Here is a 25,000-nt window from a genome sequence, read left to right as displayed (position 1 = left end):
CCAGCAGGATTGGAAAAGGGATTGGCAGGGGGTGTGGGCAGGAAAGGATTGTCCAAGTAACACCCTGGCTCCCTTGAAGGATTCCTAGAACTGACTTAGGATACGTTCTGTTTCGTTGTGATGGGTAGGTCCTTCACAGGCTTTTAGGAAATGGGAGAAGAAACTTGTGACTGTCTCTGTTCAAGAGAGCTGTAGACCTTGAGGGGTGTGTGTATGGTAGGCAGTGATGGCAAGAGAGTCTGTCACATGTGTCCTTTCTGTATGCAGCACACTGGCATTAGCCATGGAAACCCTGACCTCAAAGCCTGTACCTATGGTTTTGCCAACGATCAGCCAGCTATATTTCATTTTTACAGGAAACAGTGTGCTTGGAAAACAGAAACAAGATCTACTAGGAAAAAAAAAAGATTTCCACCATCCTCTGTGTGCTGAAACTGTGCTCAAACAGTATACATGGGTAGAATTAATTTCAGACATTTCCTTAAGGGCATGTGTGTTGGCTTCCTATAAGCCATCGTGGAGCCCATTTGTTTTACAATCTTGCCTTCCAAACACATGCATACATATTCATGATCTGCATCCTACAAGCTCAATAATTCATGGCTTATTGACTTAAGTTGATGGATGGCAGTTTTGGGGTGATTGAAAAGAAAAGATGGAAATTTCAAGAGGCTGGGCACAGCCACAAGGGAGTTGCCCACTTAACCAATAATGTGTTTTGTAGGTGGGGTAGGACAAGGACTTTAGTACAGCCCAGTTTGGCTCTCCTGGCTCAGCATACTCTAGACCTCTATGCCCAGTGGAAGTTGTGACTGAAGACTTTTTAAACAATTAAATAACATCTTCAAATTATCATTGTTATGAAATATTAATGGGCTGTGGCTGGGTGCTGAGCTTACAGGAGGAGCAGCCTGATGTGTGTGTGTAAGGAGGAGATAGCAGAACGGCTGCGGCCTCAGCATCATTCATCTCTGCCCCGTCCTCTGTTTCCTGGTTTGGAAGATAGAAGAAAGGGCTCAGGGTGGAGGAAGGTAGACCGGTCCCCTGTTTGCTCTTCTGGAACATTTGCTTCTGTATGTGTGGATGTGGAGCATGCCTGTGCTCTGTGTCCTTCTGCTGCCCTCTTTGCCACTTCTGGATGGAAAGTACTTTGACGTTTCTTGTCCGGTTTCCAATGATGTTGGGGGATTTTACTGTTCCCTGGCTGAGATCTTGCACTGTGGAGGAATGGAACTGAGCATCAGGCATCCATTGCTCTCTGCCTTCTGATTGTGGGTGTGACATGAACAGCTGCTTTAAGCTTCTCTTGCTTTGACTTCCTTGGTGTGATAAACTGTACTTTGGCTGTGAGCCAGATCAAGCCCTTCCTCCCTCAAGCTGCGTTTGTTAGTGTCTTACCACAGTGATGAAACACTACCTCAGCCATCAGGCTTCAGTCTTATGTGAAATCTCCAGGGGTTTTAACTCAACAACAGATCCAGCTTTGTCATTTCTGACCCTACTCTGCTTGCATCACTCCCCAAGATTATGGAGAACATCAAACAATAAGATGACAGTGATTTGAGAAATGAATTGTGAGAATGGGTAAGGGCTCAGGTCCATACTCCACTTCATGAGGACACAGTAATAGAGGTAGCAGTACTACAACAACAACAACAACAACTACTACTACTACTACTACTACTACTACTAATACTACTAATACTACTTCTTCTTCTTCAAGGTGTGTAGTAAAAGGAGATGGTTGACCGCATAAAGGTGTTTCTTCTCCAATATGTGCATCATGTTGGACTGAGAGAGGTCCTTCCCACTGTTGAGGATGGGTGACAAGTTCCAGTACTTACTGTGTAATGTCAACTCTGCTCTGCTGTGTGGCTCTGTTTAGGTCTGTGGGCAGTGTTATCAGTACCAGGGACACTCCTCATAATAAAAGACACTGGCAGACCTCAGTTGTCACAATCACTGCTGTTTTCCCTGTTTGAGTTTCCAGGCAATTGTGTGCAAAGATGATGCACACAGATGTCCAGACCCACATCCACACACAGGCTTCCCTCTAGCAATATATAGAAAAACTTAACAGTCCATTCTGTATCCTCCATTAACACTTCTGAGCCAACTGTGAAACATATAGAAATGATTAATGTTTATTGGGGAAGCCTCTGGGAATATGGAAATGATGGTAATAGGAGCTATTGGAACATTTGCTTCTTTTCCAAAAAAGAAAATCTCGTAATTAATAGCTAAGGTCTTGTTGCTGAGTTTCCAGACTAATTAAGTACCATATTGTTGAGTATCTTTTAGTCACGACAGCTCCATCTAAGGCCCATGCTGTAATCTCAGCTGAGATTAGGTATATTATTCAGGGACTGGAAGCCTAAAGCTTTCCACTTATCTTTCATGTTTACCAAGTGATGGTGAACTAATTCAGTTATTGTCATTTGTGACCACAGGGTCAATGGTGTTGTCAGCTTGGACTAACTCTATAGTGTCTTAGAGGCATCCTTGTCCCTATAATGCTTTGTCTAACGATGAGCTTAACATGAATAAATAAAACTGTCCAAAATCAATAGAATTAAGATAGAAAGTAAAGAGGCAGGCAAATCTGTTTATACAGGTGATTGGAATTCAATGCGAGATGATAACTCTTTAATTGTGCAAATCCAAAAGGAAGCCAGATTTAAGACAGGCATTTCTTTAGCAACGTAAGGGAAGATACAAATTTTATAGAGAGAAGGAAAAAGATTATTTACAGTATTACTAAAGAAGCAGTGATGGCTGAATAATCATGTTTGGAACATGTTCTCTACATGTAGAACTGAATTTGTTTAAGGTGAACATCACTGCACTGAGTTTGAAGTGACTGTAAAATACCAAGTAAAGGCAATTGGCAGCATGCCTTTGCTATGGTTATTTGTCAAGATATAACTATCTGAATGAAGCCTGTGATATTTACATTTATGTCAAATGCTTTAATATAACCATAGATTTTATAAATCGTAGATCTTTAATCCCCAAACCTGAATGATCTGAAACCACAGGCTGAATTTTGGATGAGTGATTCTCAATGTACAGTAGGTTTAACTGTCTGGGTTCTTTCTGTGTGTGAGAATCCAGGAGGTTAGAACTCTGGAGTCCAGTAGATTTCTACTTCCTAGAGGAACAGTGTGGCAGAACTCCTGTTTATCTCTTCTCTTCATCATCTGGCTACGCACTTGGTGCCCAGGTGTTCTGGGAGTATTTTGTAGTAAATGAATTAATAAGATCTCAATTTTTAAACTTATTACAGAGCCTTCAACAAATTGTTGAGGTAGCAAGATTGCAAGTTCAAGGCTAGCCTGGGGCACAGAGTGTGTTCAAAGCCAGCTTGGATAGCATAGTGAAGCCCTGTCACAAAGCAATAAGCAAACAGTGTGCTGGGGCTATAAATCAGGGGTAGAGCTCACTGAGCATGTGTGAGACCCGGCTTCCATTCTCAGTACCACAGAACAAAGAAACAATGTGTATGGCCTTCATGATTCGTCTGTCCTCTGTGCTTAAAGTCGTATTAGATCTCATGAATTAAATTTAACAATGAATTAGATATAGAAATGTAGCATGTTATGAACACTTACATAATTTAGTAGTGGACATCATTCTATAGATTATGTGTTCCTTATTTCTCAATCAAGGGCACTGAAGACCCGAGAAGTGAGTTGACTTGACCATGTTTACGCAGGAGCTACTGACCAATCCGAACCGAACTCAACTTCCCAGTGCTGTCTCCTTGTATTTAGTTTTATTTTATTTTTTAAGTAAATCTTAGATCCATGAGTCCTTCCACGACATAAGTTTAACTTCTGAGTTCCCAAAGCAGAATTTAGATGAAATCTTTTGTTAAACACAAGATAGACTTCTTTGGAGAACAGATCCTTTTCTTATCTGGGCTCTGGCACAAAGCAGGGAGTTGTTTGGGTGCACCAATATAATTTCTACAAGTCCCTTTCTCTAAAAGGAGAGGGTTTGCGCCACCTAGTGGCTTGAAGAAGAGGCTCTTGGGGTGAAGGTGTTGGTGGCCCTCCCCTAAAGAGATGAAAAGAACACTGTTTCAGTCCATGAATCTCCACCCTCTCCTTTATTTGTGTTCTGGAAGTGGCATTCATAGCCCAGTATGCCCATTGGGCCACTTTGCCCCACTGTGCTGAGTAAGCCCAGCACTGCCCATGCTGTGTGGTAGGGAAGAGATGCAGCCAGAGGAAGGGCAAACAGCCCCGCTTGCCCTGCCCGTTTCTCCTCTGGAGTTTTTCAGTCATTGATTCAGTATTTCGATAATGGGCCTTCTCAGCATTGTTGGGAATCAATTAAGTCTTGTTCTTCCCAGGAATTCCCCTATGGCTCTTTTGGATGATTGTTCAGGGTTGGACAGTATACTAGTTTTTGGAAGCTTCCAAATTGCGCCTTTTGTTGTCCTTCAGCGGAGAGAGTCTTTTCACAAGCCCTGGGGAGGATTTGTTTTGAGTGGCAGGTGGCAGAAGGCAGTATCCGTCTGCAGGACAGCTTGAAGACTGGATGGCCAGCACAGGGCCAGGTTTCTCAGCTCTGCCTTTTCCTGTGATTGGAGGCGCCTTTCAGCCTCTTGCACTGGATTTTTCCTTGAAAAGAATGCTTGTTCACCTTTATAGTAAGAGTTACAGCTCAGCAAAACTCAGACTTCTAAAGCTCTTCTTTCACCCACCAATAGAAGTATCTTCATTGCTGTGGCAGTGTCTGAGAGGTGTTAGGGACTTGAAGGTCAGATGGACCATATGGCATTATAGTGGTTCAGGTGACAATCAGAATCAGGACAGTGGCCTAGCTGGGAGCCTAGCAGGGATGCACCCCCAGCAGAAGCCTAGTCTCACAGACAGCCTGAGTTAACTGGGGCAGGATGGGTCCTAAGCAAGGTGTCTTTCAGTAGATCCAAAGGTGAATTGAGACTGAGAGCTACCACCAAGTTGTTACCCAGGTATTTAGGGTGAAAGCTTAGGCTCTGGTAGCCCCAACAAGTTAAGCTCAGTTTGTCCCCAGTATGCTAGTTAAGGAGAGTAATTTTGAAAAGCAGAGAAAGGAGATTTATTAGATGTGGCTACATTGGGGCGGGGGGAGTTCAGTGTCCCCTAGTTAGGGTGTTAACGCGAGGTTAGGTTTAAATAGAGGGCAAGGGCTTAACAAAATGGAGTAGCATTGGTTGAGGTTTAGTCCCCTATTTTCGGTCTCAGCTTCCTGTCTATTCTGTTCTGATATCCTACAATACTTTGTTAGGTTGCTAAGCTGTTACTGCTGAGGCGCAGGCTTGCTTCCTAGTGCAGCCAGCCTCCTCTGGACTGTCCTTGGAAGCGGTGTTCTTCCCAAAGTTTAAGGTAATACAAGAGGAAAGGTTAAGGACAATTATTTACCTCTGTGATGTCCACTGAAGTACAGACACAAATTGAAGACAGAGATGTGAGGCTCTCATCCTTTCTGCAGTTACTCCATGGGCCAAAGTGAGGAGTCAGTGTCTGTTGCCAAAATCAGGTTCTAAGTGTCAGTTTCAGTATGGTGGCCTTGAAAATGGATTCTGCATCTTTGGAGTCCAAATGAAGTTTGGTGGGCTCTTAGGCTTTTAAATCATGTATGTGTTGGAGATCCCTCTTGGAAGGCTGAAGGCAGGGCTGTACTGCTGTGAATGCTACTTTTGAATAGAGGACTCCAAGTTTACTTCTATGAGAGGTGCTTCTGGAGTAGGTTCTGAGTCTGGTCTGAGGGATGAGTATGAGGGTCAAAGATGTCTATCTGTGAGTGGCAGCAGGTGTTGTTAAAGTTGTCCTCATGTGAGAGTGCTCAGTTGATACTGTTGGTCTATTCCAGTGACTTCAGGGATGTAGGTGTTTGACAAAAACCATTTGTTTTTCTATTGGATTAATATTGAGTCTCATCTTTACCTATGGATTCCAAAGGAAGTATCCCCAACTAGATCTTGGAGGAAGTTTCTGGAGTAGGGGCCTGGCATGACACTTGGGGCTATTTTCTTTGGCCTAAAGGGGAGAAATACTAATCTGAGTTGGCTAGAGGGGGCCTGTGGAATGTGAGAGGGCGGGAAAGGCACAAACTTTGGAGTTTGGTAATGTGGACCTTTCTCACAGAGGATTTTGTCTACCTACAAGAGAATTAGCCCCAATAATGTGTGTCAAGTACCTAACACAATGTTAACAATGAGCTAGGACTCTGTGAACAGTAGTCATTTGGGGAGCTATCACAAATCATAAAGAATCATGAAGATTATAAGTAACAACAGCATTCCTTTCTTCTAAGCTTCCTGGCCCATGTGTAGTTATTGACTAGTAAGGATGACCAAGAGGTGTTGAGAGAAGTCCACCAGGAAAGGCTTTCTTAGGATGGCCCTCCCCACATAGTGAGCATGTGACTATCCACAGTGCCATCACACATCAGCCCCTCACCTGCAGTTACTCGAATTGTCACTTTCAGCACTGTGACAGAGTGCTTGAGAAACCAGCACAAATAGGAAAGGATTTATGTTGTCTTCACTGTTTTAGTCCATGGTCACCTGGCTCCATTGATTCTTGGCCCTTGGTGAGGTAAGAGCATCTTGGTGGGAAGCATGTGGCTAAGGAAGAGAAACAGAGATGTGGGAAAGGAATGTGGCTGGCAGGCAAGATCCGAGAATTAGATATATCCTCGGATTCTGGAGAGATGTCTCAGCCGTTCAGAGTATTTCAACCCAGGTCCAGTTCCCAATACCCACATGGCAGCTCAGAAGAACCTGTAAGTCTAGTTCTGGAGCATCTGATGCCCTCTTCTATCCTCTCTGGGCACCAGAATGTACATGGTAAACATAAATGTGCAGGCAAAATAGTCATAGACATAAGTAAATAAATAATTTTAAATGGTATACCCTTCGTGCCTCTGGTGACCTACTTCATGCCTCCAGTGACCTACTTCCTCCATCCAGCCCTGTCCCAATAGCTCATTCGCCTATGAACATCTCAATGGATTAACTCATTGATGAGTTTCATTGGTGAAGTTAGGTGCCCACATGATCCACTTACCTCTCAAAAGTGCCATCAGCTGGGATATCAATGCATAGAGTCTTCAGGGGACATTTTATATTAAACTACATTGCTCATTTTGTGCACATTCAGCTACTAATTCAGAGGATATGGAATATAGATTTCTATTTAAGCAATGAGAAAAATAGGACTTTTAGTGTTCATTTTGACATTTTACCTGGTGCCATGGGGCATTTAGCATCCATGGACGTTATGACTGGGAAGCCAGCATGGGTGACTGAGGGTGCTGAGAGCCCCACTACAACACCCATCAGTTTTGGGTTCTGCATAGACTTCCTGTTGGGACTGGCTGGGTGCGGTCATGAGTTTGTCTTGCTGCTGTCATTTGCTATGATTTAGCAGTATGTGGAGGACAATGCCACTTCACTGTTGTGCTTAGCTTGACAGTAAAAAGCATATGCGTGAATCAGTATAAACAGAGCTCGAAGCTAAAACAACCTGAAATAAAGTTCTAGAAAAGTCCATATAATCTGAGTTCTGAGTTTTCCTTCCCTGTGTTCTGAGAAAATGGGAAATAGGAAGAGATCAGCTAGGCAGGTGGATTACCAAATAGTATCTTCATTACTTGTAAAACTCACTCTGTAGAATAGGGCTTCTTCTAGATATTTCCTAATGTTGGACCCCAGAATTAGATAAGCTGTAGAAGCTGTGGTAGGAGGAACACAGAAGGATGTGTGCCAGAAGACTGGCTTCTAGAGAAGAGGAGGAGGGATGGACTCAGCCTCTTATCATTTCCTGGGGAGAAAGGTTGGAAGGGGCAGCCAGAAGCAGGAGATCATGAGTGTTAGACAAACACTGGGAGCTTCACTCTCCTGTACCCAGTCTTCAAAAGTCTCATCTCCCATAGGCCTAACAAGTTTATAAGTAGCAACTGACATTTTTTTTAAAAAATGGCTATTATTTGTTTCCCCATTCCAAAGAACGTGCCCTGCTATCCACAGAAGACAAGTTGGACTCTTTTGCCTAGCTTTGCAGACTGCTCTAACCTGGCCCCATCCAGCCTGTCACCCTCTGCAGTCTGTTCTTGTTCCCATACTCCTGCTGGGCTGTCCCTTTTACTTTCTGCCTGTCTACCCAGAGTGTATTTATTTAAGTCCCAGAACAAGCTCCACACTGAGACGAGCTTTGCACTTGAGCACACATTGATTTCTCTCATCCCTGAACCACGTCTGAGCAGTCATGTGCGATCAAGGGCCTGGGCTCAGCACTTCTGTCATTGTCTGGGCTTTGTTGGCCGGTGCTTAAGGACCTGCAGACACGTTTTGTTCTTCTGTGTATCTTTAGCTGCTTGTGTATGTAATCAGTTCATGCAATCAATTCACAATTGGCAGAGTAAATGTAGCAGGAGAATGGCGGGCATCCTTCTCACTGCCCTGGCTGTGTGTTTCCTATGCTAGGAAGAAAGATACTTGAGACACAGAACCACATTAGCTCCGAGGTAAGCCACTGACATCGAGTCAGAGAACGTCAGGATTTTAGAACCAAGGCAATGGTCTGATGGTCCTCTAGGTCAACATCAGTGTCTTACAGATGAGAATGGTTGTAAGAGGAACAGACATCTTTCTGGTTGTAGGCCATCTGTCAGATATATGGCCTTAGATTAGCCATTGAAGGGTTAGTTGGCAGCTCTATGTTTGCATTAAATGGTCCAGTGACCTTTCAAGGTATGTTTCTGTTATCTTACAGAGCCTTACAGCTTACGGTTTTGTCCAGTTCTATGGCAGAAGATGCTTCTGCCTGCCATATCTCACTGCTGCCCCTCTTGTATTGTGTGTGTGAATCCACTGTGGAGGATTCAAGGGTGTGTATGCTTGTGCTATACCTATAGCTACCGAAACAACAAAAAGTATCTTGGCTTGCCTGTCACCCCAGATACTAAGTATTAAAATGTAAGTGTCTTCTCACTGCAGGACATTTTATACTACCGCAAGATGCTCTCAGCTACCTTAAATTTTTACCCATAGTCCCTGAGAGAATCTCAGCCAAGAAAGAAAGCTCATTTGTATTCTCTGATCAGCAAAGATCAAGGGCAGTTACCACAGTACTTAGTCACCAGGGCAAGCCATTGCAACCTAGGTTCCTCAGAAGGACAGCAGTGTAGCTAGGGCTAGGAGAGGAGCAGCTCTTTGCCAGGATGAACCAACACCAGGACTGGGATAAGATGAAGGAGGATGACTGGGTAGCCAGCTCCTGGCACCTATGTATCTTCACTCATGTGGTGCACTGTAGTGTGGTGTGGTGTGGTATGGTATGGTGTGGTATGGTGTGCAGTATAGTGTTGTGTAATGAGAGTGGTGTTGTACTATGTAATGTAGTTTTGTGTTGTGTAATGTGGCATTGTGTGCTTTAATGTCCTCAGTGATCATGTTTAGTCCCTATAGGGAAATTCCAGTCATAACTAAACATGCTATTTTGGTTATTCGTGTTACTTTCTTCCCATTAAATTTAAAACTTTTTTTAGAATTCTCATTAAGAAATTAAATGTTAGTGTTGATTCTTATGTGTTAGGAGAAAAGTCAGAGAAGGTTATACAGATACAAATGTTTTAAACAAAGTCATCATGTTAATAAGTTATAAAGTCAGCTTGATAGGTCGTGGTTAGCATTTAAAATAGAAGCAAGAAATAAATACCAGGATGCACGCTGTGCTTAGCCCTGGTGAGCACCGTGTGCTGTTCCATGTGCATTTTATGATGAGTCAGTGTGTAATCAATCTTGGAGGAGTGCTGTCATACGTCTGAGGAGTATTTGGAGGTGGGGTCACGGCAGTCATTCCACTTCTGCTTTATTATAAACTGTCAGTGTTGGCTGCCCTTCTCTTATTATGAAACGCTCATTTTATTAATTATCTCAGCACATTTATTTTGAGTATCCAGTATATGCCAGGCGCTGCCCTAAATGCTGGGGAGGAGATCTCTGTTAACATTTACAATGCAAATCATCTTAGTTTCAGAGCAACCCCTGTGTTGGTTTGTAGATCAACCAAACCTCCCTTCACAGAGCCTCTCCCACTCCTCACATGGCTTCCATTTTATGATTTCCTGATCAGAACGTAGGTAGCCACAGATAGATGCAAAGGAAACAGGTTTTTAAATGATAAAGTCAGTGTTTCTTCCAAAGAAGGGAGAATGAACTCAGGGAAAGCATTCCTGGTGTCTCCCATAAACTCAGAGCTCCTTAGATATTAATGAATTGCGTCTCTCTTGATGGGAGAAGTCGGCAAGTCTCTGTGATTGTAACGACAGGGAAGACCCAGGCACACAGAGCCGTGGGCAGACTTGGGCAGGTTGTCCACTGCAGTCTATGGCACTGCAGGGAGCAATGAGCTCATACTTTGCTTGCCAGACTTTATGCCTTGGCAAGGGGCTGTCTCCACAGAAGGCAGAAGCAAATCTTTAAGGGATAAAAAACACCCTTGCTCTGGCCAGACCATCAGCTAAACAAGCCATGGGCTGGGGAGAGCTGCCTCTATCCAAAGAGACCCTTTCATTAATTGCTGAAGTGCCTTGTGAGTGCTGCCCTTGGCTCAGAGGTGGGTGTCCCACCCAGGAAGCTTACAGGTAGCATTAAGCAATTGCCCTCTAAATGTGCCTGATTCTGTCCCTTCAGCTCCAGGTCTTCTTGCCTGGCCTTACTGTTTTTTAGACTCACAGAAGTTAGGCGACCAAGTGCACCTACTGTCTTCCCACACAGACGAGCACAGGGTTCCATTTTAGAGTCTGAGGCAGGTAATGCCGTTCTATCTGCTGAGCTCTCTTCCCATTGTAGGAGAAGAAATTAAACTTCCAGTGACTTCTGATTTGAAGTGAGAAATTAGATTTCTCTCTTTAATCCAAACAAGTGCACAGAAGGCCTCACCCTCCCTCATACAGAAGGCACAAAACAAAACTCACACAAAACCCCACCTTATCCATGGAAGCCAGGTGGTGTTCACCTCGGAAACAATGAAGACCCAAGAGAGAAAGAGCTGCTCCGAAGTTTGATGTAAATCATTTATTCTTCCCCATGCACCATCCTAAGAGAACATTCAAAATTGATCAGCAGAAAACGCCCTGTGAGTTTATCTTCAGGGGAGTTGTAAGAAAACCAGAGGGTGAGGAGCCCAGCAGAGAAGGTTGGCCTGCTTGTTACTGTCCTGCCATGGCTGCCTCTTGCCCCATGCTGGCTTCCTGTGAGAAAGGCTGCCCCTTGTTTCTGTTTGACTTGCATTCTGATGAGATGCTCTGCTGTGACTATCCAGTGCCAGATGATGAGCAGGTTTGTGGATAAGGGAGGGAAAAATGACCACAATGACTAGAATTATTGAATTTGTTCTGGCAGACACCTGTGTGGTTTCTGTCTCTGCATCGTGTGGAGATTTCTTTGTCGTTCATGGAAAATAAGCCAGGAATGAAGTTTGTCTTTTGTTATCAGAGCTTGTTTTTGTTATAGTTTTTGTGCCTGGGAAAATTGGTCTAAATAAAAAATTCTACCCCAAAATGACTCACTTAGCCCAGCAGGCAGATAGAGTCTGGGGGGAAGTACAGTCATAAGATGAGACCCTGCTGTCCTGTGGTCTGCTGCCTGAGACTTTAGCCCAGACATTTCCCTTCCACTCCTGAGCTGGGAATCAGCTTTTTCAGAATTGAGTAGGGCTGCTGTGTTAATCTGGAAGAGAAATAGAGGGAAGGCCCAGGGAAGCATGTCTTTCTCCAGTGGATCGCTCTTCTGACTTGCTCTCATTCAAGAGCATGGCCTGAGTTAGACTCTGTGTTTTCGGTGAAGTAGTAGTATTCACTATAAATGGAAGTTTTCTGTTACTCAGATAACCAGCAGATGAACCTAACTAACTGCCATGCCAGTGGGGCATCCCCAACACAGGCCATGGACATCAAGTTTTCTGTCTTTTTCTTCTTTTATGACAGACCTCCCTATTTCCATCTCATTTTATTGTGTTCTGAGCACTTGACAATGTACCGTGGCTCAGTAGGTCAGATGTATGTGTTTCTGCAGAAAGTGGGCAGTCATAGAAGAAGGGAAAATACGTGAAGAAAACTGAAAATGACAGTGATTTGGCCGGGAAAATGGAAGTGGAGAAAACTGGTACAAGAGGAAAGTTGCATTTAGGCCACACTTATCCACCATGTTGTTGACTCTGCTGTCCAGCCTCAGCTTACCTTTCTTCTCTAATCCTGTTCTTGGAGGAACCTGCCTTTCTAGGAGGGACTTTTTTTTTCCTGTCTGGGTTGTTGGAGTCAGTTCTCAAAAGATTGTATGGATGCCATGAACGGACATAATACAACCAGCAGATTCCTTAAATATACAGGGAATGTTCAGAACTGATGGACAATGACACTCTTTTCATTTCTCATGTTGCAAATAGTAAACTTGAGTCCAAGATCAAGAGTATTTATCAATTAGTAAACACAAAAGGGATGGAGGAAGTTGTTTTTAAAATAGTTCTCCCATCTTCCCTTTTGAGTTACTCCTACTCTAGTCTCCTCACTGACTCTGGCCTCAGAGTTGGACTGTGAGATTCACTCTTATGTACTTCTTGGGGTATGCCCTCCTTCCCTTTCTCTTTCCTTCTTCCTCTTTCTGGATAGGCTGGCTTGAATTCCCATGCAACCCAGGCTAGCCTCTTTGAACTCAAGTCCTCTGCCTTGGCCTTCCATGTGCTAGGATGAAGGTATGTGACATCATTCTTGGCTTAGAGTATCTCAGTAGCCAAACTCTATTAGATGAAGTTTAGTTATACCGAATCACATATTAAATTATAGTCTGGTAAATCACATTATGAAGCTAGGGGGTATAAATAATATGCATATGATACAGGATAAAAAGCTTTGAAAGTAGCCCTTTGCTAATCGCTCCAGAGAGTTGGGGGTGGTCTGTGGTTTGTAATAGGCAAGGGAAAACCCATGTTGGTGTTATAAGAACGGCTTGGTCACCTTTCATGTTAGCAGAGGCCTCTCAGACATGGCCATTGTCTGTTGGCAATAACACCATTATTCCTCTCTAAATTAGTGTTTAAGTGGTTTTGTGGGATTAGAATGATCTTTAAATAGACGTCCATGGCAAAGAGAAAAAAAAGTGTTTTAGAGAACCCAATGTCCCCTGTAAGGCCATCCTCTCCTAGGATATATTTACCCTTCAGAGTCCCCTGATCTCTTCTGTCACAGCTACTTCAGCCCCTCCTAATTCTGCAAAATACTGACAAGGGAACAGGAGTGGAGGCAGACAGACGGGCTCTCTTTCTGTAAGAACTGCTATACTTTCTCCCCATTGCCAAGTGCACTTAGAGAGGCACACTTCATTTCATCTGTTACCACATCCCTGCTCACCCCCACCTTCATTTAGATTACTTAAATGGATACCCCAACTCAGGAAGCAAGAGTCGTTTTTCCTGTCAGTTCTCTCTGTACATTTGTCTTTAATTCTCAAATATTTGAGAGCATGTAGCTACCCCCATTTTACAGAGGAGGAAGCAGCTCAGAGAGATTAAATGCCCCTGTGTAGTTCATATAGTAAAAACTGTTAGGTTTGAACCTGAGCCTGCCCACCTGAAAATTCTGTGCTCTTTCTGAAGTCTACTGTCTGCTCGGGCTGGCAGTCATTCTCTCTGAGGCTCACATGGCTCCCTAACTCCTGGTTCAGATCTAAGTCCAGGTCTTAGAATACCCAGTGTTCTGGCCTTTGTGCTCAGTACAACACTTAGAATACTGTTTGGGCTGTCTTTCCATCCCCACCACTAAGTGCTGAGTTTTCAGTGTGTTTAGCATATGTTTGTTGAAGAGAGCTGGCCATTCCTTCAATGTGGTTAAAGTTAAGAACCCCAGAAGGTGCTATCTCCATGCTGGTCAGCAGTATGATCGACAGCCATCTTTATCTACACTGAAAACAGAATGGGTGTAGAGAGAAGGTTGATCAGGTCTCTGGTAATCCACGTACCTATGGCACAGAGGTGCTAGGAAAGAACAATGTTAATTGTGTGCATCTCGTTTGAGCCAGCTGAGACCCGAACTGCCTCAGTGGGGAAAACTCCAGCCCTGAAAGTACCACACTGCCCTCTGGAGTGTGTCTTAGTGCCCTCCCCAACCCTACTTTCCACTGCATAGATGGAGAGGTATTCACCTCTCGGGGCTGTGTCCCTCTTCTACCAGGCAATATAAGTTTACATAGACACATAGACAGACACACACACACACACACAGAGACACACAGACAGACACACATGTGTGCACATTCATTTATTATATTTATTATATGTGTGTGTGCACACATGCATGCCATGTCCCAAGTGTGGAGACCAGAGAACAACTTGCAGGAGTGAGTTCTGACCTCCTACCATATGGGTACCTGGGGTCAAACTCGAGTTGTCAGGTTTGGGAGCAAGCGCCTTTACCCACGGAGGCTCCGATGTCCCTGCTGACTTATGTAATGCATTACACATGATCTGAAGAAATTTGGGCAGGAGGAGGCTGAGACTGGCTTTTATTTTAAAAGTAGTTTCCTTAGAATATGCTGCAGACACCCTCATCTCTTTCATTTCCTTCCTTCAAAAATATTTTGGGAGTAAGTAACTCAACTTAATAATTTGAATGTCACCTCCATCCTTCTCTGCCTGCCTCTGGCAGTGGCATCAGTATACTGTGTGGCCTTAAGGTGGAGGAGCAGAAGGGAGACAGGAGGAGGCCTGATTCATCGACTCAGACTGTTTTCAGACCTTGAGTAATTAAATGTCTTCTGTCCTGGATTTTTTGCTGAAGTTTGGGGTGGGCCACTCTCTAGGAACCAGAGTGTCTGTCTTCTCTTTTGTACTTGAATGTGTTCTTGGGTGGTCCATGTTCTTAGAAGGAAGAAGTGGCTATGAAGAGCCATCCAGCGGCTGCCCTTGGCTGCCCACAGTGGACAAGCCTGCCGCCATTGGCTTGCTTCTCTGCCAGCAGCTGGTGAGCTCCAGGATAGGTTCAGGAAAGACTTTCTCACTTCTGTTTCCTGTGATGTAACAAGTCTCCCTTCTCCCTCTGTTGGTCTTACTGTTTCTCCACACTGTTTATGGCCACGAGGCATAAGTACTCATCATTGACCTATGGAACCAGCTAGTTAGTTTTCTCCTCTAACGTTAGAGAACAAGCCCAAGAAAGGCAGCTTCTATTTTATAGAGGATGCATGTCATAGTCACCTGCCACCCCCCTGCCACCCTCCTGAGTGACAGAAGGTAGGATCCATCTGTTTGCCCCAATGTGACCGGATCACAAAGAAATACTTAGCAGGTGGGAAATTTATTTTTCAAGACACATATAAGCCTTCCGTCATCGCAGAGAGGACTCTGGCACTAATTTAGATGCAAATGGGATCACCCAACTAGAGCTGATTACAGAAGGGTCAGGGTATCTATATGCTCAATTTCACTCCTACATATCAAGTTAATGTGCTGCTGCAACTGTAGGCCTGGTGGCTGGGCCTTTTTTCTCTTGTATAGAGTTTTGACTTTGTAGAATTGGAATGTGACATCCATCTACTTCCTTTTTAAGAGAAAACAAGCTGCCGATTTGGTCTATTTCTGAAAAGCTTGAATTAATAATAATAATAATAATAATAATAATAAGAATTTTTAAAAACTGCTTCTAGACTAAGATAAACAGAAGTAGGAGGGCTGTAAATTCAATTGCCATCCTGTTCAGAAAGCCAGGGGCAAGCCTGTGCACTTTGCTGTGTTGTAGCCTGGCATGGATGGTGGGTAGGTGATGGGCTGACACATCAGGTCATAGCTGTGTTAATGCAGTGTTTGTTGGATAACTTTGCTTCTCAGGCAGGTTTCTGTACACTGGCATGTTATAATTCCAGGGTGTGCCAGCAGAGCACCTGCACCCGATGTATTGAATTTGTATTTCTAACAAAATATATCTGCCTAAGTTCCACAGAACAGTACTTGCCCTTACTCCATGCAGGCTACACTAATATTTTCTATCTGAAAATGGTCTAAACCATTAGTGAGCCAGCAAATTGAATTCCCTCACCCAGTCTCCAGCTATATTTTTTAGAACACACAACTTGAAGGGGCTGGAAAATGCAGCTGGTGTGGAGAAAGAACCAAACAAGGGCTAAAGGAAGATGGACTATGTGGATAAAGAAAGATTTGCTTCAAAGGATGGACTACATTAGACTGGCCGTCATAAAATCAAGTATCCAAGGCAAGCCTCTGTCCTAGCACTTGGCCTAGGAAGCAGGTGCATTACTCGTGTTTACACCTCTCTTTATCTTATCAAGGTCTTTATCCTATCTCTTGGCAAAGGGTAGAATTTGAAAGTCACTATACTTGAGTCATTATGGTCTGCCTTTAATATGAAATAACATTCTTGACCTATACTATGTATGGACAAGTAGATTTGTATAGCTGGCTATTTTTGTGTAAATTGGTAGTTGCCTGCCACCCTTCATAGAACAAGGTGGATACTGATCATCTTATGAGGCAAAAGGTCCTTCTTATGTTCCAGTTCCGTGCATGTCCTTCATCATTGCCACTTCTGTGTTTTGCTGATGCTGCACTGGGACCCTAGCAGAAGGTTCCGTTGTGCATTCCTCTGGCGAAGTTCCTTTCCTCTGCGGCCATCGTTAGCTTTCAAGTGATCACACTTAGGCTCTTAGTCTTATCCTCATTAAGGACGTTGCCTGTCTGGGAGGATTAGAAGAAGTTTCTGAGAGAATGATAATGGGGCAAGGGAAGATTTTCTGGGATAAAAGGCTCTGAAGTATACAGTGGGGAGAAGAGATGGAAGAAGGGAACTAGGCCTCCCTAGCTGGGGTGTTAGTTTAAGGTAAGTGTGACCTCACTCTGTAAAGAGTTTATGGCTGATATTTAATGGAATTGGGCTGTTAATATTTATAGCATGTTATGTAAATGCTGCCCCCCAAGTGCTTCCTTAAATCCTCTTAGCTTATTAATGACAGCTTTGATTTCTAAAAAGAAATAAAATCTTTTCATTTATCTAGCCTAAGAGTAGTAAACAATAGCTGCCCAATGCCCCTTTCATGTTGGCCCCTGAGGACAGACTTGGATCCTAGCGAGTTGATTGCTGGGCTTTTGAGCTTAGGCAGGTCACGTGTAACCCAGTGGGGAAAGCTGCTGCTGCAGAAGCAGCTTCTGGGGTTCTCAGGACACACCGTGCCAGCAGTGTATGGGAAAGACCGAAGAAGCTAACATCCAGCCCACTTGGAATGATCTCACTCTCAACTCTTTTCTATTTAGATCTCTTGCCTTCATCATTTGGGTTGAGGTTTTCACCCACGACTCTGATGTTGTAGTTAAGGGGATATGCGTAGTGGGAGTATCATTTCCTGTTTGGCTCTGTTTAGTGGCATTGATAATTTCTGGAGATCCTCACTAAAAATGTATCTACACCCGAGTGCAGTAGCACACATCTGTGCCTTAATGCTTTGGAGCCTGATTACAGTTAGAGGTCATCACTTGGGAGGCTGAGTCAAGAAGACTATCAGAGTTTACTTGGTTTATACAGGGAGGCCTGTGCCAAAAGCTACAGGATGAGAGTGTAGCACAGTGGATGATACTAGCACAGGCAAGGGTCGAGTAGAATTTCATTCACAGAAGTACTTGTGCATGCATGAGCATGTGTGCATGCACATACACGCAAATAAAATACAAACACACGAAAGAAAGAACAAAAAGGAAATCAGAGGGAAGAGCATCCATTTCCTGTGCCTCCAGGACACAGGTAGAACAAGGCTTCTTAGCTGTTTACTAATTAGAATTCCTTTTGCCTGAGGAGTTTGACTTGACCCTGAATATACAGGTGCAATTCTTACTTTTCTTATTGTCATAACCAACAAGAAGCAGCTAGAGGAGAGACAGGGTTGTGTGGGCTTATAGTTTAGGATGGTACAAAGTCCATTGTGGTGTGACGTGTAGCAGTAGAAGAGAGAGTCAGTTACATAGTATCTGCAGAAAGGAAGAAGAACGAAGGCCTGAGACAGGGCTGGGTTCCATAGCTCCAAGGCCTGCTGTCCATGAGTGACTCTCTCAGTTAGACTCTGCCTACTGAGCAGCACTGCCAACTACACACCAAGTGTTCAAACATATGAGTCTGTAGGGGCAGCATTTTACATTTTACTACCATGGGTATATAAAGTAGATAAGCAAATAAAATACTTACGTTAATAAATCATATCAAAATAAATTAAAATAAAAGCAATTATTTATTACACATATAATTTTGCCATTTATTAATATGAAATCAAAGTTGCATGCTGATGAATATGCCTATTTATTTTTCCATGAAATATTAATTCTTGACTGAATATTTGATGCTGCAGGATGTAGAACATTTTCAGTGTTTTTCAGAGTTGATTGATGCTTTGATTTTATAATTGTCAGTTCTGAGATACCACTTCACATAAATACATAGTACAAAGTGGTGGCAGTGTGGTTTAGGATCATTTCAGAAATTGTTAGAAATCCTGACCTAATCCTGATTAAAAATTTAACAAATTTTCTGTGAAACTCGTTAACAACTTAAACAGCAGGGTCTACAAGCAAAGAGCATTCTAATGGAATGCAATCCAAAGACACAGAGGTGCCATAGTCATGTGCTGAGGAGGTTCTGACAGTCTTCCCGTAAGACAAACTGCTGTGCTTCTCTATAAGGGCCGGAGCAAAATCACCACAGCTCAGAATGTACGACAGTGTAGAACCTGAGCAGAGTTTCTTGGTCTTGTGTGGCATGACAGCATACATAGTCCCCATGCTAAGTGTTTAAAACCAAGGCTGCGGTGAACTTGTGGAATACAACGCATGTGAGTCGTGCCCAGATCACCTCAGATTGACTATAGATTTTATTTTAAATCCATTTTTGCTAGCTATGTATCCAAATCCATTTATTATTTCATATTTTTCACAATCTCCATATTTACTTATTTATGGGATCCCAACCACAGTTCCAAAGCTGGGGTGCAGAGGCTATGGAGGAATTGTTATGTTCAACTCTGGCAGATATCAGTTGCTGGCCCTGTGAGAGGTAGCTGCCATTCACCCATGAGGAACCTCTATGCCTAACTGTGTGTGCTGCAGTGGACTGGTTAGGTATGTACCTCAGGACAGCTTTAGCTGTGTCCCATGCAAGCCCCACTCAAGAACTGCAGAAAACTCCAGGCCATTGAAGCTAGCTGCAGAGGCAGGGCAGATTGTGAAGTGCACTTTCTCAGTGACATTTCCTTCCCCAGTGTCGGTGCGTCCCTGCTTCCTCTCCCTTCATTATATTTGGGCTACTGAGAGCCTATTAAAGTGGTCAGACAACGTCAGTCATACGCTGTTCTCAATGCTTGAGTGCTCACACTGTTGCAGCCGAAAGGAGGGAGGGTGTTTGTGCCTGTCGTGGGAGCTCCAGTGGATTCTGAAAGAGTAAATCTGAATGGACTTCATTACCATAAAACCCATTGTTTATTAGAATAAAGAAAGGGGTCAGCTGAGTTGGAATATTTTACCCATCTGGACTCATCTTTCCAGAACACAGCTAAGTACCAAGAACTTATAAAAGGTAATTCCAACCACTAACCTGAGAGTGAGCGCCACACCTGTATCCACAGTGTGGCTGTTCATGGCCTATCCACACTCATCTCGGAGCTCTGGAAATCTGCTTCTAAACTCTTCTGTGGGTCTTTAAAGCTGAAAATTAAAAGGAGAAAAGGAATATAGTATAAAGGGAGTGGCCCTGGTACTGATACAATCACAATGACAGTGAACACTTTTCCCATTAATTAATTAGTTAGTTAATTAATTCACTTTACATCCTGATTGCAGCCCCCTCAGTCCTCCTCTCACATGCCCCCTCCCCTTCCCCTCTCCCCTTCTCCTCTGGGAAAGGGGAGGCTCCCTGGGTACCAACCCACCCTGGCACATTAAATCAATGTAGATCTAGGTGCACCCTCTTCCACTGAGGCCAGACCTGCAGTCCAGGTAAGGGAACAGGATCCACAGGCAGGCAACAGTCAGGGGCAGCTCCCACTCCAGTTGTTGGAGGCACTATATGAAGACCAAGCTGCACACGTGCTACATATGTGTGTGGGGCCTGGGTCCAGCCCATGTATGCTCTTTGGTTGGTGGTTCAGGCTCTGAGAACCCCCAAGGGTTCAGGTTAGTTGACTCTTGGTCTTCATGTGGAGTCCCTGTCCCCATAAAGTCCCTCAATCCTTCCCCCACCTCTTCCACAAGACTCCCGAGCTTGGTCTTTGGCTGAGGGTCTCAGCATCCGTATCAGTCAGCTGCTGGGTGGAGCCTCTCAGAGGACAGTTCTGCTAGGCTCCCGCCTGTAAGCATAACAGAGTAGCATTAATAGTGTCAGGGATTGGTTCTTGTCCATGGGATGGGTCTCAAGTTGGGCTGGTCATTGCTTGGTCATTCCCTCAGTTGCTGCTCCATCTTTGTTCCTGCACTTCTTGTAGGCAGGGCAAATTTTGGGTGAAAGGTTTTGTGGGTGGGTTGGTATCTTTTTATCTCTACTTGGAGTGGTGCCTGGCTACAGGAGGTAGCCACTTCAGGCTCCATATCTCCCATTGCTAGAAGCCTCAGCTAGAGTCACCCTCATAGATTCTCTGGGGCCTCCCTCATCCCAGGACTCTGGCACATCCTAGAGATTCCCTCCTCCAACTCCACCCCAGCCCACCACTCCACTACCTGCCCACCTATGAGGTGAGGGAAACAGGGAGGGGGGATCAGGTGTAAGGAGAGCTGGAGAGAGAGGGTTGGGACAATGAATACTTTCAAAGAAATGGAGAATTAAAACAGAAACTGGAAAAGAGGAGACACACTCATTCAGACAATGTTGCCATCTGCTTCATTTAGAATGCAGTGCACTGCATGAGGCTAGGTGTTTGCAGAGAGTGGAACCTCAGAGCATGAGCTGAACGTGGGATGGTTTCAATGCATTTGAGGGTGGATATTAATAACCTGGTGATGACCTCTAGATAGAAAGATCAGCTGCTGCATCTGCTTTTAGGAGAATAGGGAACATGCAGTAGCTTTTAGAATCAGTATGTTTAAGGTTGAGGGACTGAGGACATGGCTCAGTGAATGACCTGCAGCCAGCCATGCAAGCACAAGGACCCAAGTTCAGCTCCCTCCATCCATGTAAAATTCTAGGTAGCAGTGTGCATCTGTACCTCATGGCTAGGGTAGCAAGCATGGCGGATCCCTGAGGGGCCATTCGCCATCCTACTGGAATGAGGGAGCTGTGGGATCAGTAAGGTATCCTTCCCCCAAAGTAAAAACCTGCAAGGTGTAAACCAAAGTGACCAAAGGATATGCCTGGCATTGACCTCTCACCTCCACAAACACAACCACACAAACTCCCATAAGCAAATGTCTACAGCTAGAATTTGATGCTTTATGCCTCCAATTTTTAGCTATGTGAAAAACCCAATTCCAGTCTGATTCATTGAAAGACTGATTTTTTTTTCTGTATAGGAAAAGCACATAGATAGAAAATCTTAATTTGCATTATAAAAAGTTCCCATTACTCTATTAAGCAATAAAGTTCTTATAGCACTTTATAAATAGTGCTTTATGTGCAGTATTCATTTATAAAAATTTGGCTTCTGCTCTTCAGAAACACATCTGAGGGAACATCTGCAGCACTCCATGTCTGCACCTCTCCTTTGGAATATATTATATTATCATGAAATTTGTTATAGCTCAGTTTCATGAACATAAAGAATGTTCTTACGTCTACAGCTCCTTGTACTTAGAGGATCCCAGTAAATGTTTATTGAATGACTAATAATGAGACAAATTATACCAAACTTTCTAATTAATCCTTTATTAACCACATAAATACTTTTCATACTCTCCTGCACTATTTTCGAGTATGTACTAAAAGGTTTATGGGGTTTAAACTGCGTTTGACTGGAGCTGTCAGAGCATATGGCTGCCTCCCTCTGCCTTCGCCTTTCCCTTCCTGAGCTACGGGGCAGGTGTTGTGTACTGTAGACATATGGTTGGCTCCAGCTAACAGTTTTCATCGCAGTGTCCTTGTGCTGAGGTAGGGGTATTGGGGTGAATGTCTGTCAGTCTGTGAGGTTGCTCTGTGCTCTCTCTGCCATTGGCCCCATGCTCACCTGTGCTCTTTCTGCCACTGGCCCCAGGTGACAGTAGAGGAGGTCATGACCACAACTGCATATCTGGACCTCTTCCTGCGCAGCATCTCTGAGCCAGCGCTCCTGGAGATCTTCCTCCGCTTCATCCTACTGCACCAGCATGAAAATGTCCACATCCTGGACACCCTCACCAGCCGAATCAACACCCCTTTTCGGGTAAGGAGAGCTTCCGAGGAAGGATGTGTCCAACTCAGATTCCAGAGAAGATTGGTTTAGGGAATGAAATTATGAATATTTCCCTCCCTCCCTTCCCATTTCCCCTGCAGCTGTTATCTTCTTTCTTTGTGGACAGAGATAATTTGATAACACTTTTTTTTCCTGTCAGGTGTCCCTTTGTTAGGGAGGTGGCACTGCGCCCCCACCCCCTCTGTGTCAATGCTTTCTTGTGTGGAACTGGCAAAATGTACTTCTGAAGGAGCAAGATTCCAAGAACATAAAGACTCAGGTGCAGGGCAAGCTGGGGAAAACGAGTGGTCAGGGCCTGAGGTAACAATTTAGTGGAGGCTGAAGTAGAGTCTGATAAATTTACTGGAAGAAAGAAAGCTGTTACTAAGGAAAAAAATCTGTAAAATGTATACACACACATATAATATATTTTACACATTAGAGCTTATATATTATACATGTATGTATGTAAATATATATTTACATATTATATATAAAACATACATGTATTATACATAAATATATGTATTATAAATATATATATTTATAATATATGTATACAGCCAAGAGGCATGAATGGTGGCAGAGGTCTGTAATCCAGCACTTAGGAGACTGAGGCAGAAAGTCTACAAACCTGAGGCTAGCTTGGGCCACATATTAGGGTACTGTCCCAATAAAGAAAAACTGTGTGAAAAAATTAAGGAAATTAAAGTGTTATACTAGGAAAAAAAATCTCATTTAACAGTTCACCTGATAGCAGCAGGGTGCATAGTCAGCCTGCTCCAAGGAAGAACAAGCTAGACCAACAACAAGGCTCAGAGGATGTAAAAGCTTTGACATCATGCAGTGTATGTCGTCTGGTTACAATGAGTTTAAATTAGAAGCAACATTGATAGATGTTCAGGGAATCCACAGATATATAGGTATGTGCATACTGTAAATGACATACTCATAAATACATAGAAGACCAAGAAATTACAAGGGAAAAGGGGAGGTTCCTTTGAGTTCTTACGAACATGGATGAACCCTGAAGACATTGTATTCAATAGCAAAAAGATATTACAGCCAGTAACCAAACCACAAACTGCTTGCTTGTATTTGTCTGCAGTAGATAGAAAAAACACAGTAAGTTTACAAAACCAGAGAAGAATGATGATTTCCAGAGACAACGAAGCTGAGTAGTGGGGTGTCCTTAAGCTGAAGAAGGGTCTATGAAAACTCAGAACTAAAATTAAAAGAGAAAGTGCTCCCTTAAGGTAAGGGTGTGCTTGTTAATTATTTAAGCACAGTGCTTCTGTTTATATAATTAAGCAAACAAAGACCAAGATTAAAATTAAAGCTGCTTGATTTTTAGATAACATGGTCTTATATGCAAAACAAAAAAAATCGAAGGAATGAGCTAAAAAGAACCATTAGAACTCATAGTGATTCAGCAAGGCTGCAAAAATACAATTGCATGTGCAAAATCAAATCCATTTTTATACGATAGTGTGTGTATTAACGCTTCTCTTTCTGTTCTGGGATAAGACTTTCTGACAATGACAGTTACGTGAAGGAGGAAAGGTTTACTTCTTAGCTACATTTCAAAGTAGAGTTCATCATGGTGGAACATGTGGGCAGCGGGAGCCTGAAGCCACTGTCACAATCACATCCATGTCAGGAGCAGAGAGGATGACTGTGTGGATGTTGAGGCTAGGTTCAGGTCCCCTTTCCTGTGGCCCACACTTAAGATGGGTTCTCCAATAGCAACCAAACTTATTAAGATATCTGTCCCCACCCCACATATGCATATACACCCACATACACACATATGCACATATACACAATATACACATACGCACACATACACACACACATATATATGTATATATGTATATATATACACAATACATACATACACATGCATATATACATACACACATACACATACACACATATACAACCATACACACATACATACATATACACACATATACAACCATACACACATACATACATATACACACATATACAACCATACACAAATACATACATATACACACATGCACAATGTACATGTATACACAATACACACATATACACATACATATACACAATACACAATACACACACATACACACATACACATGCATACACACATACACACACACATACACATACACACATATAGACCCGTACATGCATACACATCTGTACACACACACACACATACACACATACACACACATGCCCAGAGGCTTATCTCCCAGGTGATTTTAGATTCTGTCAAGTTGGTAATTAACACTAAGCTTCACAGTGAGCCATCTAAAAATCAAATTGAGATCATTTGCAATAGTGTCAAAAGTAATAAAATAATTTGGAAAAAAATTCACAAAAGAAGTGTAAAACAGTGCAAAACTACAAATGTTTGTGGAGGAAATCAAAGAATGAAGTAAGTGGAAAAACAGCCTATGTTCATAGGTTGGAAGACTTGATATTGTTCCTATAAAAGTATTACCCAAATTGATCTACACTTTGAATTTGTTTACTATAAAATTAATTGGCCAGGCAGTGGTGGCGCACACCTTTAATCCCAGCACTTGGGAGGCAGAGGCAGGCAGATTTCTG

General features: G+C 43.3%; 1 protein-coding gene across 3 annotated transcripts in view; it reads left to right on the top strand.

Annotated features, from left to right (window-relative positions):
• Fam160a1 (family with sequence similarity 160 member A1) overlaps positions 1 to 25,000 on the top strand; it is a 256,635-nt gene that overhangs the window by 202,769 nt on the left and 28,866 nt on the right. For all 3 annotated transcript variants that reach the window (XM_031374231.1, XM_031374229.1, XM_031374230.1), the window contains one exon: positions 22,217 to 22,384. In XM_031374231.1, coding sequence (XP_031230091.1) covers positions 22,217 to 22,384 — 168 coding nt within the window. The remainder of the gene's footprint in view (positions 1 to 22,216; positions 22,385 to 25,000) is intronic.

The sequence above is a fragment of the Mastomys coucha genome, unplaced genomic scaffold, assembly GCF_008632895.1.
Source record: "Mastomys coucha isolate ucsf_1 unplaced genomic scaffold, UCSF_Mcou_1 pScaffold16, whole genome shotgun sequence".
NCBI classification, from domain to species: domain Eukaryota; kingdom Metazoa; phylum Chordata; class Mammalia; order Rodentia; family Muridae; genus Mastomys; species Mastomys coucha.
Note: the sequence above shows the minus strand (reverse complement) of the source record. Positions and strands in the feature narration are given on the sequence as shown.